Source organism: Sus scrofa, chromosome 9 (genome assembly GCF_000003025.6).
Source record: "Sus scrofa isolate TJ Tabasco breed Duroc chromosome 9, Sscrofa11.1, whole genome shotgun sequence".
Lineage (NCBI taxonomy): Eukaryota > Metazoa > Chordata > Mammalia > Artiodactyla > Suidae > Sus > Sus scrofa.
The window spans coordinates 12,499,395-12,520,781 of record NC_010451.4 but is presented as its reverse complement, the minus strand read 5'-3'; the positions used below and the strand labels follow the sequence as shown (position 1 = coordinate 12,520,781).

Sequence of the window (21,387 nt, the reverse complement as noted above, 5' to 3'; positions counted from 1 at the left end):
TGAATGCTCAGGATACAGAAATGACAGTGGTTTTTGCTCTCAAGGATCTCGTAGTCTAGTGTAACAAACATCTGTGGCGTTTCGTCCTTTGTAAGTATATTTCATGTATGTTAGCTGATTTAGTCCTCACAATCTCATTTTACAGATAGGGAAATTGAGTCTCTGGGACAAACTTGAACCCAAGCTAGTGAGTCATTTGGTATGCCTTAGCTCCCTTTTTATATTTAATTGAGTAGACCCAGGTCATAACCAAGTTTATTATTATGAGGTTTCACATTAATTTCTTTGAAGTTCACCCTAAAGAAATTAAAGATTGGAGTTCCTGTCGTGGCACAGCAAAAACGAAATCTGACTAGGAACCATGAGGTTGCAGGTTCAATCCCTGGCCTCTCTCAGTGGATTAAGGATCCAGCGTTGCCGTGAGCTGTGGTGTAGGTCGCAGTCTCAGCTCGGATCTGATGTTGCTGTGGCTGTGGTGTAGGCCGGCATCTGTAGCTCCAATTGGACCCCTAGCCTGGGAACCTCCGTATGCCATGGTACGGCCCTAAAAAGCAAAAAAATAAAAAAATAAAAATAAAAAAATAAAAGAAAGAAATTGAAGATTGTATAAAATTAGCTTAGGAGATGAGTTTTTTGTGTTCTGCTCAGTCTTAACATAGACATTTTTCTATTTATGGCATATTTTAAGTGTAATTTCATCTCACCTGCTTTTTGAAAGACTAGAGAATGAAAATTTCCGATCTTTGCACCCTCTTTGCTCACTCCCTTCCTGGGGTTCTGTTCTGTCTTCGATTTTTACCACAGGCAACCTCAGAGTGGACCTTGGACTACCCTCCCTTTTTCGCGTGGTTTGAGTTCGCCCTGTCACATGTTGCCAAGTATTTTGATCAAGAGATGCTGAATGTCCGTAATCTGAATTACTCCAGCTCAAGGACCGTGCTCTTCCAGAGGTTTTCTGTCATCTTCACAGACGTGCTCTTCGTGTATGCTGTCCATGAGTGAGTCTCAGGGTCATTTTGTGTGGACGGCATTGAGGAAACAATATGGTATTAAACAGTATTAACTTGTTCCTCATTCGCAGCAAAGCTCATATAAGAGCCAATGTTAGAACCGTCCAAAACTGTGTTGGGTTTGGGTTTTTTTGTTTGTTTCGTTTTGTTTTGTCTTTTTTGTCTTTTCAGGGCCACCCCCGCGGCACATGGAGGTTCCCAGGCCACGGGTCCCATCGGAGCGGGATCCGAGCCGCGTCTGCAACCTACCACCACAGCTCTTGCCAACGCCAAATCCTTAACCCACTGAGTAAGGCCAGGGATGGAACCCATGTCCCCGTGGATAGTGTTCGGGTTCATCAACCACTGAACCATGGTGGAACTTCTCTTGTGTTTTAAATTGCTTGAGTAATTACAGCAAGCAGTCTAGCTGAATTTTGTGGAAGAAAATGGGAGATAAGATGAGGTTACAGGGTAAAGGTAGAACAAGAGATCGTGAATGTTGTGAGAAGTCATCCCAGGTAAGTTCCCATCATGGCTCAGTGGTTAGCGAACCCCACTAGTATCCATGAGGACACAGGTTCAATCTCTGGCCTCGATTAGTGGGTTAAGAATCTGGCGTTGCCGCAAGCTGTGGTGTAGATCGCAGACACGACTCGGATCTGGCATTGCTGTCGCTGTGGTGTAGACTGGCAGCTGTAGCTCTGTCTCAGCCCCTAGCCTGGGAGCCTCCATATGCCATGGGTGCAGCCCTTAAAAGACCAAAAAAATAATAATAATAAGTAGTCCCAGGTAGCATTCCACTACCATTTCTCCTGCCCAAAAATGGCTCTAGCTGCTTGTCTTTCCTTCCTTGTAGCAGGCCACCAGAGGCTGCTGTCACCAACCCTATTCTTTGGGATACACGCCTGCATAACAGCACAGCACACTCATGCCCACATACCCATAGGGCTAACCACCAATGACGTTTCCATTCTACTGCACCCGAGAAATCTCAGAGTGCTTTTACTTGTAGTCTCTGGATTCTTTCCTTCACGAAGACTCAGACACTAACTTTTTTTTTTCCTCTTCTTTTTTTATTTTTTACTACTCAATGAATTTATTATATTTATAGTTGTACAATGATCATCACAATCCAATTTTATAGGATTTCCAACCCACAACCCCAGCGCATCCCCCCACCCCCAAATTGTCTCCTTTGGAGACCATAAGTTTTTCAAAGTCTGTATGTTGGTATCTGTTCTGCAAAGAAGTTCAGTCTGTCCTTTTTTCAGATTCCACATGTCAGTGAAAGCATTTGATGTTGGTGTCTCATTGTCTGACCGACTTCACTTAGCATGATAATTTCTACGTCCATCCATGTTGCTAAAAATGCCATATTTCATTCCTTTTCATGGCTGAGTGATATTCCATTGTGTATATGTACCACATCTTCTTGATCCACTCCTCTGTTGAAAATAGCAGACACTAACTTTTAAGTTACATTTATATTTCATGTTTTTATGTTTTGCACCTTATGGTTACAAAGTACTTTTAAGCAGTTGAATACACATACATAGCATGTTTTGCCCAGTGACTTCCAAGTAGTAAGTTCCTGGTTAATGTTGGTTTCTCTTCTGTCCTGATACTTAAGCCTGAGAGTGTGATTGTGACAGAGCAGTAACCTTGTCATAAATAGATCATTTCTGTTTGTAAGGGCTTCTAGACTGAACTCTTGCCCAACTCAGGAACAAGTCCCTTGGGGGTGTTTTAGCCCCCCTGCTCATTTTCATGGAGTAATTCATGTTTGGCACCTGGACCTTCAGTCTCTTTATGACCTGGCAAGATTTGGAAGGGAAGGTGATGTGTAATGAACTCTTTTAACTCATAGTGTTTAAATTTAAATGCTTTAAATTTAAACTCCCAGGAGAAGTATATATGGACAGAGAGAGGGCGTAGAATTCATTTTCACCTGCAATGTAGAGGGAACAGTTAAATAAGATGAAAATGTAGGAGTTCCCTTCGTGGCTCAGCGGTTAACGAGTCCGACTAGGAACCATGAGGTTTCGGGTTTGATCCCTGGCCTTGCTCAGTGGGTTAAGGATCTCGTGTTGCCATGAGCTGTGGTGTAGGTTGCAGACATGGCTTGGATCCTGTATTGCTGTGGCTGTGCTGTAGGCTGTCAACTGCAGCTCCAATTCCACCCCTAGCCTGGGAATTTCCATATGTCAAGGGTTCGGCCCTAAAAAAAAAAAAAAAAAGGAGCTGCAGGTTTGCAGCTGTATTCTTTTTTTAAATCCCCTCTACCACCTACCTTCCAAACCCCCATGGTCTTTTCTTAATTTGGCTGCTATGATGATACATAATTTAGAGTGCTATGTTGTCTTGGTCTGCATTTTTTAGTGTGTGCCCTCTCAGTTTTCAGAATCCTTACTTTTGAGTTTTGGTGGCTGTTTTTGTTTTTGTATTAAAAGAAGACTTTCTTTCAAATCAGCATAGCTAAGAAAGAGACCTAGAACTGGCCCTGAGGCCTTTCTTACTACTACAGCCTTTTTAAGCAATCAAGAATGCCGTGGAAAACCCAATCCCTGTTGCTTTTTGCCGGGCCAGGGGTGGGGTGGGGGGCGGGGCACCCACAGCATGTGGAAGTTCCTGGGCCAGGGACAGCAGCCACCCAAGACACTGCAGTGACAACACTGGATCCTTAACTTACTGCACCACCAGAGAACTCTCCCAGTCTCTGTTTCTAGGGAACTCACAGAGAAGCATCGAAAATTATTTCCAACCCACTGGAATTACTTGAGAGAGATGACACCTAAGGGTGCTTTAATTGGGAAGTTGTCATTGTCACCAGAACTGGACTCCATCACCATTTTTTTTGCTCCTAATAACTGGCAATGTTAGCCCTGTGATTTGTAATGAAGGACTACAAGAAATTATCTTGGAGTGTCTTTCCTCCTTTTTAAAAAGAAAACTCCCCCCGGCCCTAGAGAAGTAAGGTAATTCTCTGAAAGAAAGCACCTGGCTGGCACCAAGCCCTCCGTAGATACAGCAGCTGCATTTCCCTCGTCCTTTCTCTCCTTCATTCCTCCATCTCTTCCTTCCCTTTCTTTTCCTTCATATTTTTGAGTTGATACAAACCTGAGTTATCCAACTGCTCTTCAGCCTGCATGTTGCTTTTCGGTAATGCATTTTCAAAATAAAATCATTACACATTTAAAAAGAGAATGCCATGGACAGTTTATCAGGAACAGCTAATAAAATGCATCAGAGTGTATCAGCGTGTACTCTGTAGAAGTATTATGATGTTCTAATGAAGGTTAAAGTTGTTTCTCATTCTCGCCTTGTGTCCCAATATAGGTGCTGTAAGTGCATTGATGGGAAAAAAGCAGGCAAAGAACTTACAGAGAAGCCAAAGTTTATTCTATCAGTATTACTGCTGTGGAACTTCGGGTTGTTAATTGTAGACCGTATCCTTGACATTTTATGGGCTGCTCCTAACTTATTTGATGTATATTAAGTATAAGATTAATTCTTTCTGTGATGGTGATTCCTAAACACAAGCTGCTTTTGAAAGTGGACATGGAGCGAGTTAGTCAGTTCTCCAAACTGTGATCTCTGCCCAACTTTACTAGACTCTGGTTGCTAGAGGACTTTGTCCCTAAAAAGTAAGTAGTGATATGCTAGAACCTGTTAAACTGCCGGTAAGGCAGTATCCTGGGACTCATTAACTGTTCTTAGGTTAATCTATGCATATCTTAAATAGTTTTATAATGTATTACTCCAAATTCCTTTTATAGGAAAGGGCATATCACGTGTTCCATATGGAAACAGATGCTTTTCTACCGTTTTGGTTTGCCACATATTAATAGACAGACTCTTAAGTCCAAAGAGTCTGGATGTCACTAACATCCTAATGATAAAAGCGATATTTCTGGGAGTTCCCTTTGTGGCTCAGTGATTAATGAATCCAACTAGGAACCATGAGGTTGCGGGTTTGATCCCTGGCCTTGCTCAGTGGGTTAGGGATCCCGCGTTGCCCTGAGCTGTGGTGTAGTTTGCAGATGTGGCTCGGATCCTGTGTTGCTGTGGCTGTGGCATAGGCTGGCGGCTACAGCTCCGATTGAACCCCCTAGCCTGGCCTTGGGAATCAGCCCTAGAAAAGGGAAAAAAAAAGACAGAAATTTTAAAAATTTTTAAAAATTTAAGAAAAGAAAACAAGGGAAAGTTTCTTGGTTTTCTTCTTAAACATAAATATTAATTTATTCTGCTATATAGCACAGGGAACTATATCCAATCAGTTGTGATGGAACATGATGGAAGACACTATGAGAAAAAGAATATATATGTGTATAACTGGGTCACTTTGCCATACAGCAGAAATTGACAGAACATTATAAATCAACTCTAATAAATTTTTTTTACTTTTAATTTAACAGCTTGTTCAGGATTTGACTGTTAAAACACAATAAGAAGTCCAAACTGGTAGTAGTATTTTTGTCTTTAATTTACCTATAAAGAAAGCACCTGCAATTTTTATCCTGTCTGCTAGCACATTGTGAATTTGGTATCCTCTGTTCTCTTTCCTTGACCTAAGTCCAGATATTCACTTCCAGTACAATGGATTTTTATTTGGATTAATGCTACTCTCCATTGCACGATTATTTCAGGTAAACTTTCAGGATTCTTTCAAAATGAGCTAATTATATTAGTTTGGTTTTTAACCTCTAAAGGCATCAGCATAATGGGTGATGGGTAGATTATTTGACCAATTACTTTGAATTGCCACGTGCTATAGAGACTTCTCTGGAGTATTTCTCACAAATTCCTTTTGATAATAATTTTCTTCACTTTACAGATGAGAAAATTGTGCCCTAAAAGCTTGTGAGAGTGTGACAGGCCTGAAATAAACTTGAGTTTCTATATTTGGTTGAGATTGTTTTTCTAGGAATGAAGTCTTCAGCGTTTTATACAGTATGATAACTGTTGCGGTGGGAAAAGTATGGAGTTTTGAATCAGAAGACCTGAGTTGAAATCTTAAATAACCCTAATAAGCTGTGTGACTCAGACTGGGGTTATTCAAATGCATTGGCTCCCTCAGGTTGGATGTATTCTATAGAGTATCTTTGAGCAACCCTTGTAGCTCTTCTATGAGGTTGCTAAAAGTTACCCTTCTTTCATGAAGGAGGACATCAGGGAATTGGGATTTCTGGGACATTCATCTGCACACTGAATCAGAATCTCTGGGACTGGGTTTTAGGAACCTCCAGGGAATTTGGATACACCATCAGGTTTGGGAACCATTAACCCAAGGCAAGTCTTTCAACACTCTCAGCCTTAGTTTTCTCATCTGTAAAATTAAAACTCACCCCTTGATACATTCTATTTGTAAAATGGGGGCCACCTACCTCACAGGGACTTTGGAAAGATCAAAATTCAATAATCCATTTTAAAGTTCTTTGTCAACTATAAATATCTGGATAAGTTGTTTTCTGTTAACCATAGAAAGCCACAGAGTACATAGATCATAAGTGGTGTTCAATGAATGAGTGATGGTTGGTTGTTGAACAGATGAACTAAAGTTAGCTGTAGAACCAGCTAGACTTTCTCCGAGTCCTAAATAAATCATAAAACTGGTGGAGACATTGGAAGCATCCCGTTGTTTTTCCTTTATCATTCCTAACTCATCTATTCTAGACCACACCCGGTGGGACAGTGAAAGGAGGAACCAGGTCTTTCATGGTCCCTTTGGCAGTTTCTTTGCTGAACCCCTGGACCATTATCTCACTTGATCCTTCCAAAATTCCTGTGAGGTAGGTAGCCCTCAGACTTCTTTAGTGTTAGTCAACTCAGTTGGGGTCGCGTGTGTGTTTGTTCCCTCAATCAGAATGCCTTTAATCCTCCGAGGTGGTTTATTAGATCCACTAATTACTTGGTGCCTTCAGCCTGATTGTACTTCACGTTACCTGATCCATAAAATAAGATGTAAATGCTTCTTTGTTAGCCTAGCTTTAAGTGTAATCATTCATATTCTTATTCCCAGATCTCAGGAAATCAACTCCAGCTGTTGTAAGGGGGGAGAGGGTAATTGAATTCTCTGAGCTTTTCAGTTTCTTAGGGAGAATTTGTAGTGTATTGTTATGATGATAAATCTTGTACCTCAGCATCCGACTTAATAAATATTTGTTGAAATAATGGATTTATGAGCCTAGTGGACTCAGTATAAAGGCTGGCTGGAAACACCTGTCTTGTCCTTATATTGCATGTAGACTACTTGACTGAATTTTAACAACTTTTTATGGTAGAAAATTTAATTATATACAAAAGTAGAAAAAATAATAGTGATTAAATATATACACATATAGAGGATTATTTTGAAACACATCTCAGACATCATATTTCATTCATTCAGTATTTCAGAAAGTAGTAGGCATACCTCACAGATATTGTGGGTTCAGTTCCAGACCACCACACTAAAGTGAATGTCATAATAAAGTGAGTCACCTGAATTTTTTAGTTTCCTAGTGCGTATAAACGTTTTTGCTGTCACACATGCGGCATATGGAAGCTCCTGGGCTAGGTGTTGCATGGGAGCTGCAGCTGAGGCCTGTGCCACAGCCATGGTAACACTGGATCCGAGTTGCATCCGCAACCTACACCACAGGTTGTAGCAATGCTGAATCCCTACCCCACTGAAAAAGGTCAGGGATTGAACCTACATCCTCATGGATACTCTGTCAGGTTCTTAATCCACTGAGCCACAACAGGAACGCCATATTTTTTTTTAATAATTTTATAGGAAAGTTGCAAAGATGCTAAGAGTTCCTGTACCCCTTTAATGTTACCATCTTATGTAACTATGGTGCAGTCATCGAGATAAGAAACCAGTACTGGTACATTCAGATTGCACCAGTTTTTGCGCTAATATCCTTTTTCTGTTCCATGGTCCCTTTTTCTGTTCTGGATTATTGTGTGGTCTAGCTGAATTTTGAATTGATATCTCCCTTTTAAATCCCCTAGAAAAGGCATATGGAAGGAGCGTTTCTCTTTGCTGTTCTCCTGCATTTCAAGCACATTTACCTCTATGTAGCACCAGCTTACGGTATATATCTGCTACGATCTTACTGTTTCACTGCAAATAAACCAGGCAAGTTTTAGTGATCATTTTGTCTTTATTTTGTCTTGACTTGGTGGCTTGCTTTGTCAGAGGGTTTTATGAGGCACAGGAGTTGTGTCTCAACTCTTGACCCTATAAACCCTTTTCCCATCCTGGCTTTTCTCTGCCCTCGGCATATCATCTAGTGTATTGTATTGAGTTATGGCTTTCCATGCTCCTGGTGATGATAATGTTTCTTCTCTTTAGATGGGTCCATCCGATGGAACAGTTTCAGCTTTGTCCGTCTTATTTCACTGGGACTGATTGTTTTCCTAGTTTCTGCTCTTTCATTGGGTCCTTTTCTAGCCTTGGTAAGTCTTTTGCTATAAATATGAGTTTGTCATTGTTTAGAAAAAAATAAAGCCAGGAATCTTAAAAATAAGCGCAGGAGTTCCCGTTGTGGAGAGGAGGAAACGAATCTGACTGGTGTCCATGAGGATGCAGATGCCATCCCTGGCCTCGCTCAGTGAGTCGGGGGTCTGGCATTGCTGTGAGCTGTGGTGTAGATCACAGACTCGGCTCAGGCCCCAGGTTGCTCTGACTGTGGTGTAGGCAGACAGCTACAGCTCCAGTTTGACTCCAAGCCTGGGAACTTCCATATGCTTCGGGTGCACCCCTAAAAAGCAAAAAGTAAAAATAAAAATTAATTAAAAATAAGCACAGGAGGGAGTTCCCGTCGTGGCTCAGTGGTTAACGAATCCAACTAGGAACCATGAGGTTGTGGGTTGGATCCCTGGCTTTGCTCAGTGGGTTAAGGATCCAGCGTTGCCGTGAGCTGTGGTGTAGGTTGCAGATGCGGCTAGGATCCCGCGTTGCTATGGCTCTGGTGTAGGCCAGCGGCTACAGCTCCGATTCAACTCCTAGCCTAGGAACCTCCATATGCTGCGGGAGCGGCCCAAGAAATGGCAAAAAGACAAAAAAAAAAGCACAGGAGGAGTTCCCGTCGTGGCAGCAGAAATGAATCCGACGTAGGAGCCCTGAGGTTACGGGTTTGATCCCTGGCCTTGCTCAGTGGGTTAAAGATCTGGCGTTGCCATGAGCTGTGGTGTAGGTCACAGACACGGCTCAGATCCTGCGTTGCTGTGGCTCTGGTGTAGGCCAGCAGCAACAGCTCCGATTAGACCCCTAGCCTGGAAACTTCCATATGCCGCAGGTGTGGCCCTATAAAGACAAATAAATACACACAAGGGTTCCCATCGTGGTACAGTGGAAACGAATCCAACTAGGAACCATGAGGTTGCAGGTTTGACCCCTAGCCTGGGAACCTCCATATGCTGCGAGTTCCGCCCTAAAAAGACTAAATAAATAAATAAATAAGCACAAATCCTCCTTTTTCACTTCTCTCCAATATGATTCCCCAAAGATAGAAGGGTATTCTTTCAGACACTTTCGTGTATTTTCAAACATGTATGTCCATGTATTTGTATGGTTTGTTTTTTTTTTTTGTTTGTTTGTTTTTTTTTGTCTTTTGCTATTTCTAGGGCCGCTCCCACGGCATATGGAGGTTCCCAGGCTAGGGGTCTAATCGGAGCCGTAGCCACCGGCCTACGCCACAGCCACAGCAACGCAGGATCCGAGCCGCGCCTGCAACCTATACCACAGCTCACGGCAACGCCAGATCATTAACCCACTGAGCAAGGGCAGGGACCGAACCCGCAACCTCATGGTTCCTAGTGGGATTCGTTAACCACTGCGCCACGACGGGAACTCCTGTATGTTTAACTATATGCCTCACTTAGAGTTGATCATAGCTATTCACAGATTTCCATATTTGCAATTTTGCTTATTTGCTCTAATTTATTTTTTTTATTTTTATTTATTTTTTTTTTTTTTTGTCTTTTAGGGCCACACCCTGGCATATGGAGGTTCCCAGGCTAGGAGTTGAATCGGAGCTGTAGCTGCCAGCCTACACCAGAGCCACAGCAACGCAGGATCTGAGCCGAGTCCGAGACCCACACCACAGCTCACAGCATTGCCAGATCCTTAACCCACTGAGCGAAGCCAGGGATTGAGCCCTCATCCATGGATACTAGACTGGTTCATAATCTGCTGAACCACCATGGGAACTCCCCCTAGATCTCTTCTTGAATTTGGAAAAATTCTGATCACTGTTTACTCTCTTTCCAACAGAACCAACTGCCTCAAGTCTTTTCCCGACTCTTCCCTTTCAAGAGGGGCCTCTGCCATGCATACTGGGCTCCAAACTTCTGGGCTTTGTACAACGCTTTGGACAAAGTGCTGTCTGTCATCGGTATGATGGCAAGCCTCCTTACGTAGACTGAGAGTATTGAACGGACTAGTCACATTGAGAAATGGAAAGACCTGCTTTGTGTTTTTGAATGTGGCTGAACTGTCTGTTCTCCAGCCCTGCACTTTAGCTTTCAGAATGAACAGGGCGTAGTTCCACGGATGGAGGCTCCAGGGCAGGAAACAGACTGCACTGAAGTGTTCCTCATTAAAGCTCTGTGCAGCAATGAGGTTGTTGATCCTCTCCTTGGAAAAAAATAACATTTTGACGTTTTTTGAAAGATAATTTTTGCCTTAAGCATTATTCAGTAGTTATAACCCTACTCTTAAACTTAGAAATGTGAAGAAGCAGGAAAGAAGGGTGAGTGGTACCTCTGCATAGTAAACCCATACGGAAAATGATAGCCCTGCTCTTTAGCATGCGATGAAAAGAAAGGGAAAATTTAGGTTATGCTTTTAAGTTTGAGGCGTAGTGAGAAATAATGTATACCTTGAGATGGTTCTGCAAATAACTATGGAACCACTCATAATCTCTCATTTGTGAACACATTCTAGCTTGATGCGAAATGGCAGGCTCAAGAGAAGGGGAGGCAAACTTTTTCTGTAATGGGCCAGACAGTAAATATTTTCTATTTTGCAGGCTATTTAAGATGTTTCGTTGTTTGTTTGTTTGTTTGTTTACAACCTTTAAAAATGTAAAAACCTGTTGTGAGAATCAAATGCAGCAATAAAGAAGTGCTAGTCTGTCAGTAGCAGCACCTTTGGAACCAGATAGAACTGGGTTCGGTTCTTTCACCCAACAGTGGTGTGACTCGGGGCAAGTTCCTCATCTCTCTCTGCCCCCTGGGGACTAGAAGTAATGGCTACAGTGCCCTTGGCACATGGCAGGTGCTTAATGCATGGTGGCTGCTATTTTTGATACATACTTGTAGGAAATCATAATTTGATATTGTCCCTCACCCACTGAGAACCTAGCCTTGATGTATGTGGCATCTTACAAAGTAAGTTCTCAACATTTGTAAAAGCTTTAAACAACCAGCATGATGCGGGGTGACAGGGCCCCTTGCCTTATCTGAGTCAGGAAACTACTGTATTCACCTTGTATACCTGTCTCTTCCAGGATGTCTTACCTGGAAAGTCAGTGGCAGGTTAGGCAACTGGTTTCAGGGAGATTTAAGAGAGGATAACAGGCTGAAGGGAAGAGGTGAATGCATGGAAAATATGGTGGTAGTCTCCACCTTTCCCTCATTTCACGAATTTTCAGTGGTGGTAACTACGGCCATGCAGGTGCTCAGACTGTGCCTGACTATCCTATTAGCTTGTTTGGCCTGGGGCTCGCCTCATTGTCCTCAGACTTGCGTTCGTTTTAATAAGTATTTCTGAACGCCTATGTGCTGGAGATGGAAATGAATTATCATTTACACTTTAAGGAACCCGGTATAGTAGAGGAAGTGAGTATATAACCAGAGTGTGATGAACACCAGTTAGAAACATGTGTGAGAGACCTAGCCCCAGAGAAAATCAACTCTACTTGAGCAGGAGCATTCTCAGATGAGTACGTGAGTTAGGAGTTAATTTTACAATGTGAGTAGGCCATCCCAGGTGTCAAGAGTAGTTTGTCAGTTCATTGTGGCCAAGCTGCCCTTAAAGATGAGGCTGCAGAGCTGGAAAGGGGCTAGATCATGGCAAACACTGTGCTGTGCTTTGGAACATGGACTTTATCCCGCAGGCAAGGAAGGACTCCAAGCTGGCGTGGGACATGGTTAGAGCTGTATTTTAGAAGGCTTTCTTCGTTTTAGAGATGAGAGCAGATTCTTATTCATGCTGCCTGCCAGCAAAGTTTCCTGTGCCAGTACAACAGTTGCAGTCTAAACCAGCAGCCTGTTTGGTAGAATAGTGTAAGACTGAGGTATTGAAATCTTAGCCTTGAAGCCGTCAAAAGATTTAGTAGCTTATTTTTTTTTTCTCCAAGGAATTGGTTGGTAAAATACGGTGTGCCATTGATCAAATCAAAACAACATAAAATATCTATTTTAGGTTTAGCATTGAAACTGCTTGACCCCAGCAAGATTCCCAAGGCCTCAATGACAAGTGGTTTGGTTCAGCAGTTCCAACACACGGTCCTTCCCTCAGTGACCCCGCTGGCCACCCTCATCTGCACTCTGATTGCCATACTGGTAAGAATTGACCCGTGATACCCATTGCTTGCGTTTTCTCTGCTTTTCTTTGGTGTGGCCAGTTGAGCTTCAGCTTTCGCGTTTTCCCATCCATAGGATAAATTCCATGGCTGTAATTCTGCTGCACATTGAGGCATTTCCTGGCAATTCTTAGGCTAACTGAACACCATGAGGATACTAGCAAAGCCTCTGGGAGAGAGGTTCTCACCAGATAGACCATCTGTTGACCATCTGATGAGGAAGAAAGACAAGCCCAGGGAGGAGGGAGCTTGAACCACACCCTGGAGAAAGAGGACAATGTAGTAGGGAGATCAGGTTTTTGTTTTCATACATGGCTAGCTAATCAAAATCCACATTTGTCTGGACTGCACGGCTATTTTGTCTTGATGATAATGAGTTGAGAGCGTTAGTCAGCAATGACTATTTGAGCATCAGATAAGAATCTAATATGAATCAGGTCCTTTATAAGCATCATTTGTAGTTGCTTTTGTTAGTGATCATGATGCCCTCAATTTCATGATATAATTTTAGTAGAATCCAATATAAATGCCTCAATCCTATTTATAATTACACTCAGTTCTAATTTTGGTTTCTAGATGATCAAGCCCACTCTCAAGACACCTGACCCCACTTAATTATGTGGTAGTACTAGTAGGTAATTAAGCTCTGTTGGCCTACTTTTACACATGTTCTTACTGAAGTTAAAACTTTTCTAAAACTACAGCCTTAGAGTAGTTGTGGCGCAGCAGGTTAAGGATCTGGTATTGTCACTGCAGTGGCCCGGGGCCCCTGCTATGGCCTGGGTTCAGTCCCTGGCCCAGGAACTTCCCTAAGCCATGGCTGCAGGCAAAAAAATGAAATGAAATGAAAGAAATGAAATGAACAACCTTATAAGCTGAAGGCCATGGTTTTGCTGTAAATTATATTCCAGCCCACAGAGTTAGGTCTTTATTTATTAATATGCTAAGATCTAATTTATTATTAGCCCCAAAATATCATTGAACTTTTGCAGTTTGACCTAATAGGATCATGACTATTAATTAGTTACAAAGATGTAATAAGGGGTTATATTGCATATCCTAGAACTTCTCACTAATTTTTATGAATAGAATTACATTTACTGAGTTAAATATATTTCTTGAGTAGTTTTTATGTTAACTTTTGGTCTGTTTACAAAGCACATTATCCCAGTTTAATGGGAAACGGTCTAAAGATCTGCTGTTTTTCAGAGATGGTGTAAACTACGTGCACCTGAGCAATGTTTTGGTACAGCCTATTTTATTTTATTTTATTCTATTTTTGTCTTTTTGCTACTTCTTGGGCCGCTCCCGCAGCATATGGAGGTTCCCAGGCTAGGGGTCGAATCGGAGCTGTAGCCACCGGCCTACGCCAGAGCCACAGCAACGCGGGATCCGAGCCGCGTCTGCAACCTACACCACAGCTCACGGCAACGCGGGATCGTTAACCCACTGAGCAAGGGCAGGGACCGAACCCGCAACCTCATGGTTCCTAGTCGGATTCATTAACCACTGCGCCACAACGGGAACTCCGGTAAAGCCTATTTTAAATGATAGTGACGTTTTATCTTTGCCTGTTGTTTCTAGCCCTCTATTTTCTGTCTTTGGTTTAAACCTCAAGGGCCCAGAGCCTTTCTCCGATGTCTGATTCTATGTGCCTTGAGCTCCTTCATGTTTGGGTGGCATGTCCATGAAAAAGCCATACTCCTTGCGGTTCTCCCAATGAGGTAAGCTCAGTCCTTCAGCATTGCTGGCATATTTCTCATTGAGCTTATTGTTTTCCATTTGACGAGTCCCTTCTTGACGTGTTCAGTGAGATGGGCAAAGGCAAAGGCTTAAGGGAACAAATTTATACCCAGATAGGGACAGGGATGCTTAAACTGGGATCTCTGTACCCATTAAGGTTTTAAGGTATGCAAAACTGCCCCTACCCCTGCATTTTTGGTAAGGGATACTGTAGTGGTTAAGAACCATGATACCAGACTCTTCCTTCTGGATGTCGGACGGCAGCATAGTATGGAAAAAGTGTGAGCTTAGTGTCGTCACACTTGTGAAAATAAGGCCCTTGTTAGGTGTTGTTAGTCAGAGTAAGAATCAAGTCCATTACAAAGGAACACCTGACATATGTACTTGAAATTTGTCGGAACTGTTTTTCTTCTTGTTTGGGGTTTTTTTTGGGGCCGGGGTTGGGGGGTGTTATGGTTTTGTTTGACGATCTTTCTTTTAGCCTCACGACAACAGTTAAGATAAACGGGTATGTTTAACATTTGCAAAACTGGGGATCTGCGTTTAAGTGACTTATCCAAAGTCACACAGCCAGCAAGTTATCAGGGTTAGGGCTTAAACCCAAATCTTATCATGCTAAATCAAGATCTTCTCACTGTACTGTGCTTTTTGAAAAAAAAAGGGAAAGGCATTCTGAATGCATTATTGTCCATGTATGCAGCTGAAGCCTAATCAGATAGATGGTAACAGAATCAGCCTTTTTCTTGAGGTTTTTTTTTTTTTTTTTTTCCTCCCCTAAATCCTGAAAGAAAGCCTTTAGATTCTGAAAGAACAGGAAGCAAAATTTTCAGGTCAGTCTATGGCTTATCTGGGTTCATTTAGCAACTTGGAGTTTCCAAATTTAAAAATAGAGCAAAACTTCAAATATCTGTAGTAAGAATGTTTACTGAACACCTGCAGGTGTGGGGTCTTGTCCAAGAGAAGAGCTATAGGGCTGGAAATAAAAACCCCAAGTCCTCTTTCCCTGGCTACCGCCACTAAGCAGCTCCCAATCCCAAAATATTCCTTTGTTTGAGCAGACAGTTACTCAGAGAGGCAAGATTCTTGTTTGAATATTCCCTGATTCAGTGTGGTACATTCTTCTATCTATTGCTTAAAGTTTCCCATTTAAAAAAAATTAATATTCTCACTTGAACAGGTAGCAAAGATCAGTATGTTATTTTATGCATAAGCCAATTCTAGAAATAATAATAGATACGGGTTATTTCAGCTCTTTGGAAATATATGTTTCATTTGTGGTTTAAGGAATTATTGTAAGAATTTTTATTTTTAGCCTTTTGTCTGTGGGAAAAGCAGGAGATGCTTCAATTTTTCTGATTCTGACCACAGCAGGACATTATTCCCTCTTCCCGCTGCTCTTCACGGCACCAGGTAAACAGCTTCTTTTTAGAGAGATCTACGTGATTGCCCTGCCCTTTCATCAGAACCTAGAGATCAATACTATCTGATTTAAACAACCTTAAAATCTCTTAGAAAGACAGAGCTCATCCATTCCCTTAAAACCTTCAATATGTTCCTAATTATGAGTATCTTTAGATGTCACAAAAATGCATAGTTAAGCTCAAAAAGCATTGCTAGCACTATATAGCTGTGTCAGTATGATTATGTTACCTTAGGCATTATAACCTTTCTCTTATCAACTAAAGTATCGTGTGTATTTTTTTTAAATTTTTTTTGACAGAACTTCCCATTAAAATCTTACTCATGTTGCTATTTACCATCTATAGTATTTCCTCGCTGAAGACTCTATTCAGGTAATCTAAAAAAGTGCATTTAAAATTATATTTACTCTTGTGAAATGCTTGCTTCTCAGTGCTCAATAAGCCTTTTAATTTTTTTTATTAAGTATGGTTGATTTATAATGTTTCTTCAATTTGCGTTGTACAGCAAAGTGACCCAGTCACACACAGTTCCCTGTTCCGTACAGTAGGGCCCCATTGCCCATCCACTCCAGATGGAACAGTTTGCGTCCACACTGCCCGTCTATCCCACCCCTCCCCTCTCCTCCCCTGGGAACCACAAGTCTGCTCTCCCTGGCCAGGATCTGATTCTGTTTTGTAGATAAGATCATCTGGGCGTTTTTTTTGTTGTTTTTTTTTAAGGCTGCACCAGTGGCATAATGGAAGTTCCCAGGCTAGGGATCAAAGTGGAGCTACAGCTGCTGGCCCCATGCCACAGCTACAGCAGTGTGGTATCGGATCCACATCTGCAGTCAACACAGCTCACAGCACTGCTGGATCCTTAACTCACTGAACTAGGTCAGGGATCAAACCCGCATCCTCATGGATACGAGTCGGATTCGTTTCTGCTGTACAACGGGAACTCCTGTTTTTTTAAGGTTTTTTTTGTTTTTTGTTTTTTGGTCTTTTTGCCTTTTCTAGGGCCGCTCCTGAGGCATGTGGAGGTTCTCAGGGTAAGGGTCCAATCGGAGCTGTAGCCGCTGGCCTACGCCAGAGCCACAGCAACGCCAGATCTGAGCCGAGTCTGCGACCTACATCACAGCTCATGACAACGCCGGATCCTTAACCCACTGAGCAGGGCCAGGGATCAAACCCACAACCTCATGGTTCCTAGTCGGATTCGTTAACCACTGAGCCATGAAGGGAACTCCTGTTTTTTTAAGTTTTAAAGATAATATAACATTACAAAATATCAGCAGCTGGAGAGAGAAGTTACCCATGTCCTGTCACTCTGACCTGACAACAAAGGTCATGGCTTTAGTTTGGGAGAATATTTGAGGAGGGACTACATAGCTTAAATTAAAACCTTATATGGAGTTCCCGTCGTGGCTCAGTGGTTAACAAATCCGACTAGGAACCATGAGGTTGGAGGTTTGATTCCTGGCCTTGCTCAATGGGTTAAGGATCCAGCGTTGCCATGAATATGGTGTAGGTCACAGATGCTTCTCAGATCCCGCGTTGCTGTGGTTCAGGCCGGCGGCTACAGCTCCCATTAGACCCCTAGCCTGGGAACCTCCATATGCCACAGGAGCGGCCCTAGAAAAGACAAAAAAAAAAAACTTATTTGAAAACTGAAAAATGGGAGTTCCTGTCGTGGCTCAGTAGTAACAAACCCAACTAGCCTCCAGGAGAACACAGGTTCAATCCCTGGCCTTGCTTAGTGGGTTAAGGATCCGGAATTGCTGTGAGCTGTGGTGTAGGTCACAGATACAGCTCGGATCTAGCATTGCTGTGGCTGTGGCATAGGCTAGCAGCTGCAGCTCCGATTCTACCCCTAGCCTGGGAACTTACATATGCCATGGGTGTGGCCCTAAAAAAAAAAAAAAAAGCTAAAATTAAATTGAATCCCTGGCCCAGAAACTTCCATATGCTGCTTTTGTAGCCATTAAAAAAATAAACAATGTGTAGGGAATGTTCTTAGCAATGTTCCTAATTTTAAAAAAAGAAAACTAAAAAATGAAATGTAAAATATTCATTATAAGTAAAACCACATAAATACAGATTTATAGGGAGTTCCTGTCGTGGCTCAACAGAAAGAAATCTGACCTAGCATCCATGAGGATGCAGGTTTGATCCCTGGTCTCACTCAGTGGGTTAATGATCTGTCCAGTGGGGCCCTAAAAAGACTAAATAAATAAATACAGATTTATAAAACTAAAAGATGTGTAAAAATTCTTACACATGTTAGAATTATGGGTGGAATTTTTTTCTTTTCTAAACTTTATATAATATCATTGATGTAATTTTGCAAGCTTACAGTTTATATATGATTGGGTTCATAAAACCTCATATACTTAATTATGTTAAAACAGTTATAATGATATGACCCAGCAATTCTATTCTTTTTTTTTGTTTGTTTTTTTGGGTTTTTTTTTTTTTTGTCTTTTTGCCTTTTCCAGGGACGCTTCTGCGGCGCATGGAGGTTCCCAGGCTAGGGGTCGAATCGGAGCTGTAGCTGCCAGCCTACACCACAGCCACAGCAACGAGGGGTCTGAGCCACGTCTGTGACCTACACCACATTCACAGCAATGCTGGATCCTTAACCCACTGAGCAAGGCCAGGGATCGAACCCGCAACCTCATGGTTCCTAGTCGGAGTCGTTAACCACTGCGCCACGATGGGAACTCCAGCAATTCTATTATTAAGTGTATACCCAAAAAATTGAAAGCAGATACTTGGGAGTTCCCATTGTAGCTCAGCAGTTAACGAACCTGACTGGCATCCATGAGGATGCAGGTTCAGTCCCTGGCCTCGTTCAGTGGGTTAAGGATCTGGCGTTGCCGTGAGCTGTGGTATAGGTTGCAGACGCAGCTCGGATCCCATGTTGTTGTGGCTGTGGTGTAGGCTGGCGGCTACAGCTCCGATTGGACCCCTAGCCTGAGAACCTCCATATGCTACAAGATCGGCCCTAAAAAGGAAGACAAAAACAAAAAACAAAAAAACAGATACTTGTACACCAAAGTTCATTGCAATTTGATTCATAGTAGCCAAAAGGTAGAAACTGCTCAAATGTCCATCAGCAAAATGGATGGATAAACAAAATGATATATATACAGTGAAATGCCACTAAGCCTGAAAGAGGCATGAAGCTCTGATAACGTACTACAGCATGGACGAGCCTGGAAGTTCAGAGTAGGTGAAATAAGCCAGACACAAAAGGACAAATACTGTGTGATTTCATTAATATGAAATATTTCAAATAGGCAAACTCAGAGAAACATAAAGTAGATTAGGGAGTTCTCTAGTGACAGAGTCGGTTAGGGATCTGGTATTGTCACTGCAGAGGCTTGGGTCATTGCTGTGGCGCAGGTTCGATCCCTGGCCCTGGAACTTCATATGCTATGGGTGCAGCAAAAAATAAATAAAAAGTACATTAGTAGTACGGGGACTGATGGGGGCATTGGTGATACTGCATAGGGAGTTACTACTTCATGTCTCCAGAGATTCTTTTGCAGGTGTTGCAAATGTTTTGAAAATGAATAGTGGTAATGGTTGAACTACATTATCAGTATACTTGATACTCCTGAGTTATATACTTAAAAGTGGTTAAAATGGCAAATTCATATTATTTTACCCAAACAAAAAAACATATATTACCATATTCTTATTCCAGTATCACAGTATCCTGCGCTCTTTCCTCTTCCAAATGCATAGCTAATTCTCTCTCAGCCCCTTCAGCAAAGTGACAGTATAGATGATGATTGGGGAAATTTGGCTTGTTGAGATAATGTTGTGATGTGTCATTGTCATTTTTTCCTAACTGTGAAACTTAAGGGATTCTTTTGACTCTGGCTTTAGCTGTACTTGACGTCAAGAGAGTGCAGGTGGGAAGCTTTAGCTGAGAAATGTTTGCAGAACCAGAATGACTCATCTAAAATCAGACCTCCCTCCTTTTTTTCTTCAGAAAAGAAAAACCTCTTTTTAATTGGATGGAAACTTTCTACCTCCTTGGCCTGGGGCCTCTGGAAGTCTTCTGCGAATTCCTGTTCCCTTTCACCTCCTGGAAGCTGAAGTTTCCCTTTATCCCTTTGTTACTGACCTCAGTGTATTGTGCCGTGGGCATCATATACGCTTGGTTCAAACTGTATATTTCGGTATTGACTGACCCTCCTGTGAGCAAGACAAAGAAGCAATGAATAAAGGAACTGCTGGGATGTATTCCAAGCAATTATTTCATGGTAAATTAATCAGAACTTGAAGAAAGTTGCTGGTGGCAGGAACCATTCATTTCAGTAGATCTGTTTGAGGACCATTCTTTGAAAGTTGGCCCTGCCCAGCCTGGCAACCTGATTGTCACCATGGTGAGAAGCCACTTGTCGTCCATAGCAGTGAAACACAGCTGAAACAAATCTCTCCTTCCCCTGTTAAAGTAGTCTGAGGTCATTGAGACTGCCCGGCTTGCTCTAGGCAGGCGGGGAGCCTGGTCGGCAGCATGACTATCTGTGGCCTGTGATAACCGCTGTCAGGCTATAAAGTGTAATTATAATCATGTGCTTATTAGGGAAATGTAAATAAAATGCCATTTTGTATTTCTGCATAAAAAATTGGGGGTATGTTACCAGCTCCTGCGTTTTCCTGTTGGCGTGTGCACAGGCAACTGGCATGTACTGTCCCCATTCTGTATGTCTTAGTTTTTTTTTTTTTTTTTCATATTTTTTCATTGAAGTTGTATATTGACAATATTCACAAAGCCAGGGAAAATATTTAATGAACTGTTTGGGCCTCAGCAGAGACTAAACCACATCTGCTCTTACACTGAGTTGAAGACATCGTGTACAGTTCCTTTACTGTAGAAGCACACACTGCGATTCGGATAAGGCTACTCCTTCTCAAACTGTCCTCATGTGATCAGACTTAAGTGTTTTTTCAGCCTGGTTTCCTCCCTCCACCTTGAAGGTGCTCCATACACTTTATCCAGAGTTCCAGTTTGCCTAATATCTGCTGCACATTCAAATTCCACCACCATTTACCTAACCAACGCTAGGAACTTTCACTCATTTTCTTTACCCATTGTCCCCGAGAAGATCAGAGAGAGTCCAGGTCAGTGGCATCCTAGCATGCTAATCCAGCTACCCCATCTCTTAAATTCACTCCGCTCTCCCAGACTTCTTTTGAGTCTCATTCAGAGATAAAGATGAGGATTTCCGGGAGTACCCTTTGTGGCGCAGCAGAAACAAATCTGACTAGCATCGATGAGGACACAGGTTCGATCCCTGGCCTTGCTCAGTGGGTTGTGTGTCTGGCGTTGCCCTGAGCCGTGGTATAGTTTGCAGAAGTGGCTTGGATCTGGTGTTGCTGTGGCTGTGGCGGAGCTACAGCTCCAATTCACCCCCCAGCCTGGGAACTTCCATATCCGGAGGGTGTGGCCCTAAAAAGACAAAAAAAAAAAAAAAGACAGGGATTTTGCCAAAGCGGGGGGAGCACAGCCCCTCTAGCCTGTTTTCCTCACCACAGTCCCCCTTGCACCCTGCGTTCCAGCTGTCCTAACAACCTAGAATTCCCAGTGTGCCGTGCTATCTTGCACCTCTGCTTCCTTTTATTCATGCCACTTCCTTTCTTTCCTCTCTGCTGACTTTT

The 21,387-nt window shown here is 42.4% G+C and overlaps 1 protein-coding gene across 2 annotated transcripts in view; it reads left to right on the top strand.

The window, feature by feature from the left end:
- The window catches only part of ALG8 (ALG8, alpha-1,3-glucosyltransferase), a 31,902-nt gene extending 11,531 nt beyond the window's left edge, over positions 1 to 20,371 (top strand). For both annotated transcript variants that reach the window (XM_013979181.2, XM_003129688.6), the window contains 11 exons: positions 805 to 998; positions 4,329 to 4,438; positions 5,571 to 5,638; positions 7,989 to 8,115; positions 8,332 to 8,435; positions 10,255 to 10,375; positions 12,409 to 12,548; positions 14,153 to 14,292; positions 15,624 to 15,721; positions 16,032 to 16,104; positions 19,715 to 20,371. In XM_013979181.2, coding sequence (XP_013834635.1) covers positions 805 to 998; positions 4,329 to 4,438; positions 5,571 to 5,638; positions 7,989 to 8,115; positions 8,332 to 8,435; positions 10,255 to 10,375; positions 12,409 to 12,548; positions 14,153 to 14,292; positions 15,624 to 15,721; positions 16,032 to 16,104; positions 19,715 to 19,946 — 1,407 coding nt within the window. In that variant the 3' untranslated portion in view covers positions 19,947 to 20,371. The remainder of the gene's footprint in view (positions 1 to 804; positions 999 to 4,328; positions 4,439 to 5,570; positions 5,639 to 7,988; positions 8,116 to 8,331; positions 8,436 to 10,254; positions 10,376 to 12,408; positions 12,549 to 14,152; positions 14,293 to 15,623; positions 15,722 to 16,031; positions 16,105 to 19,714) is intronic.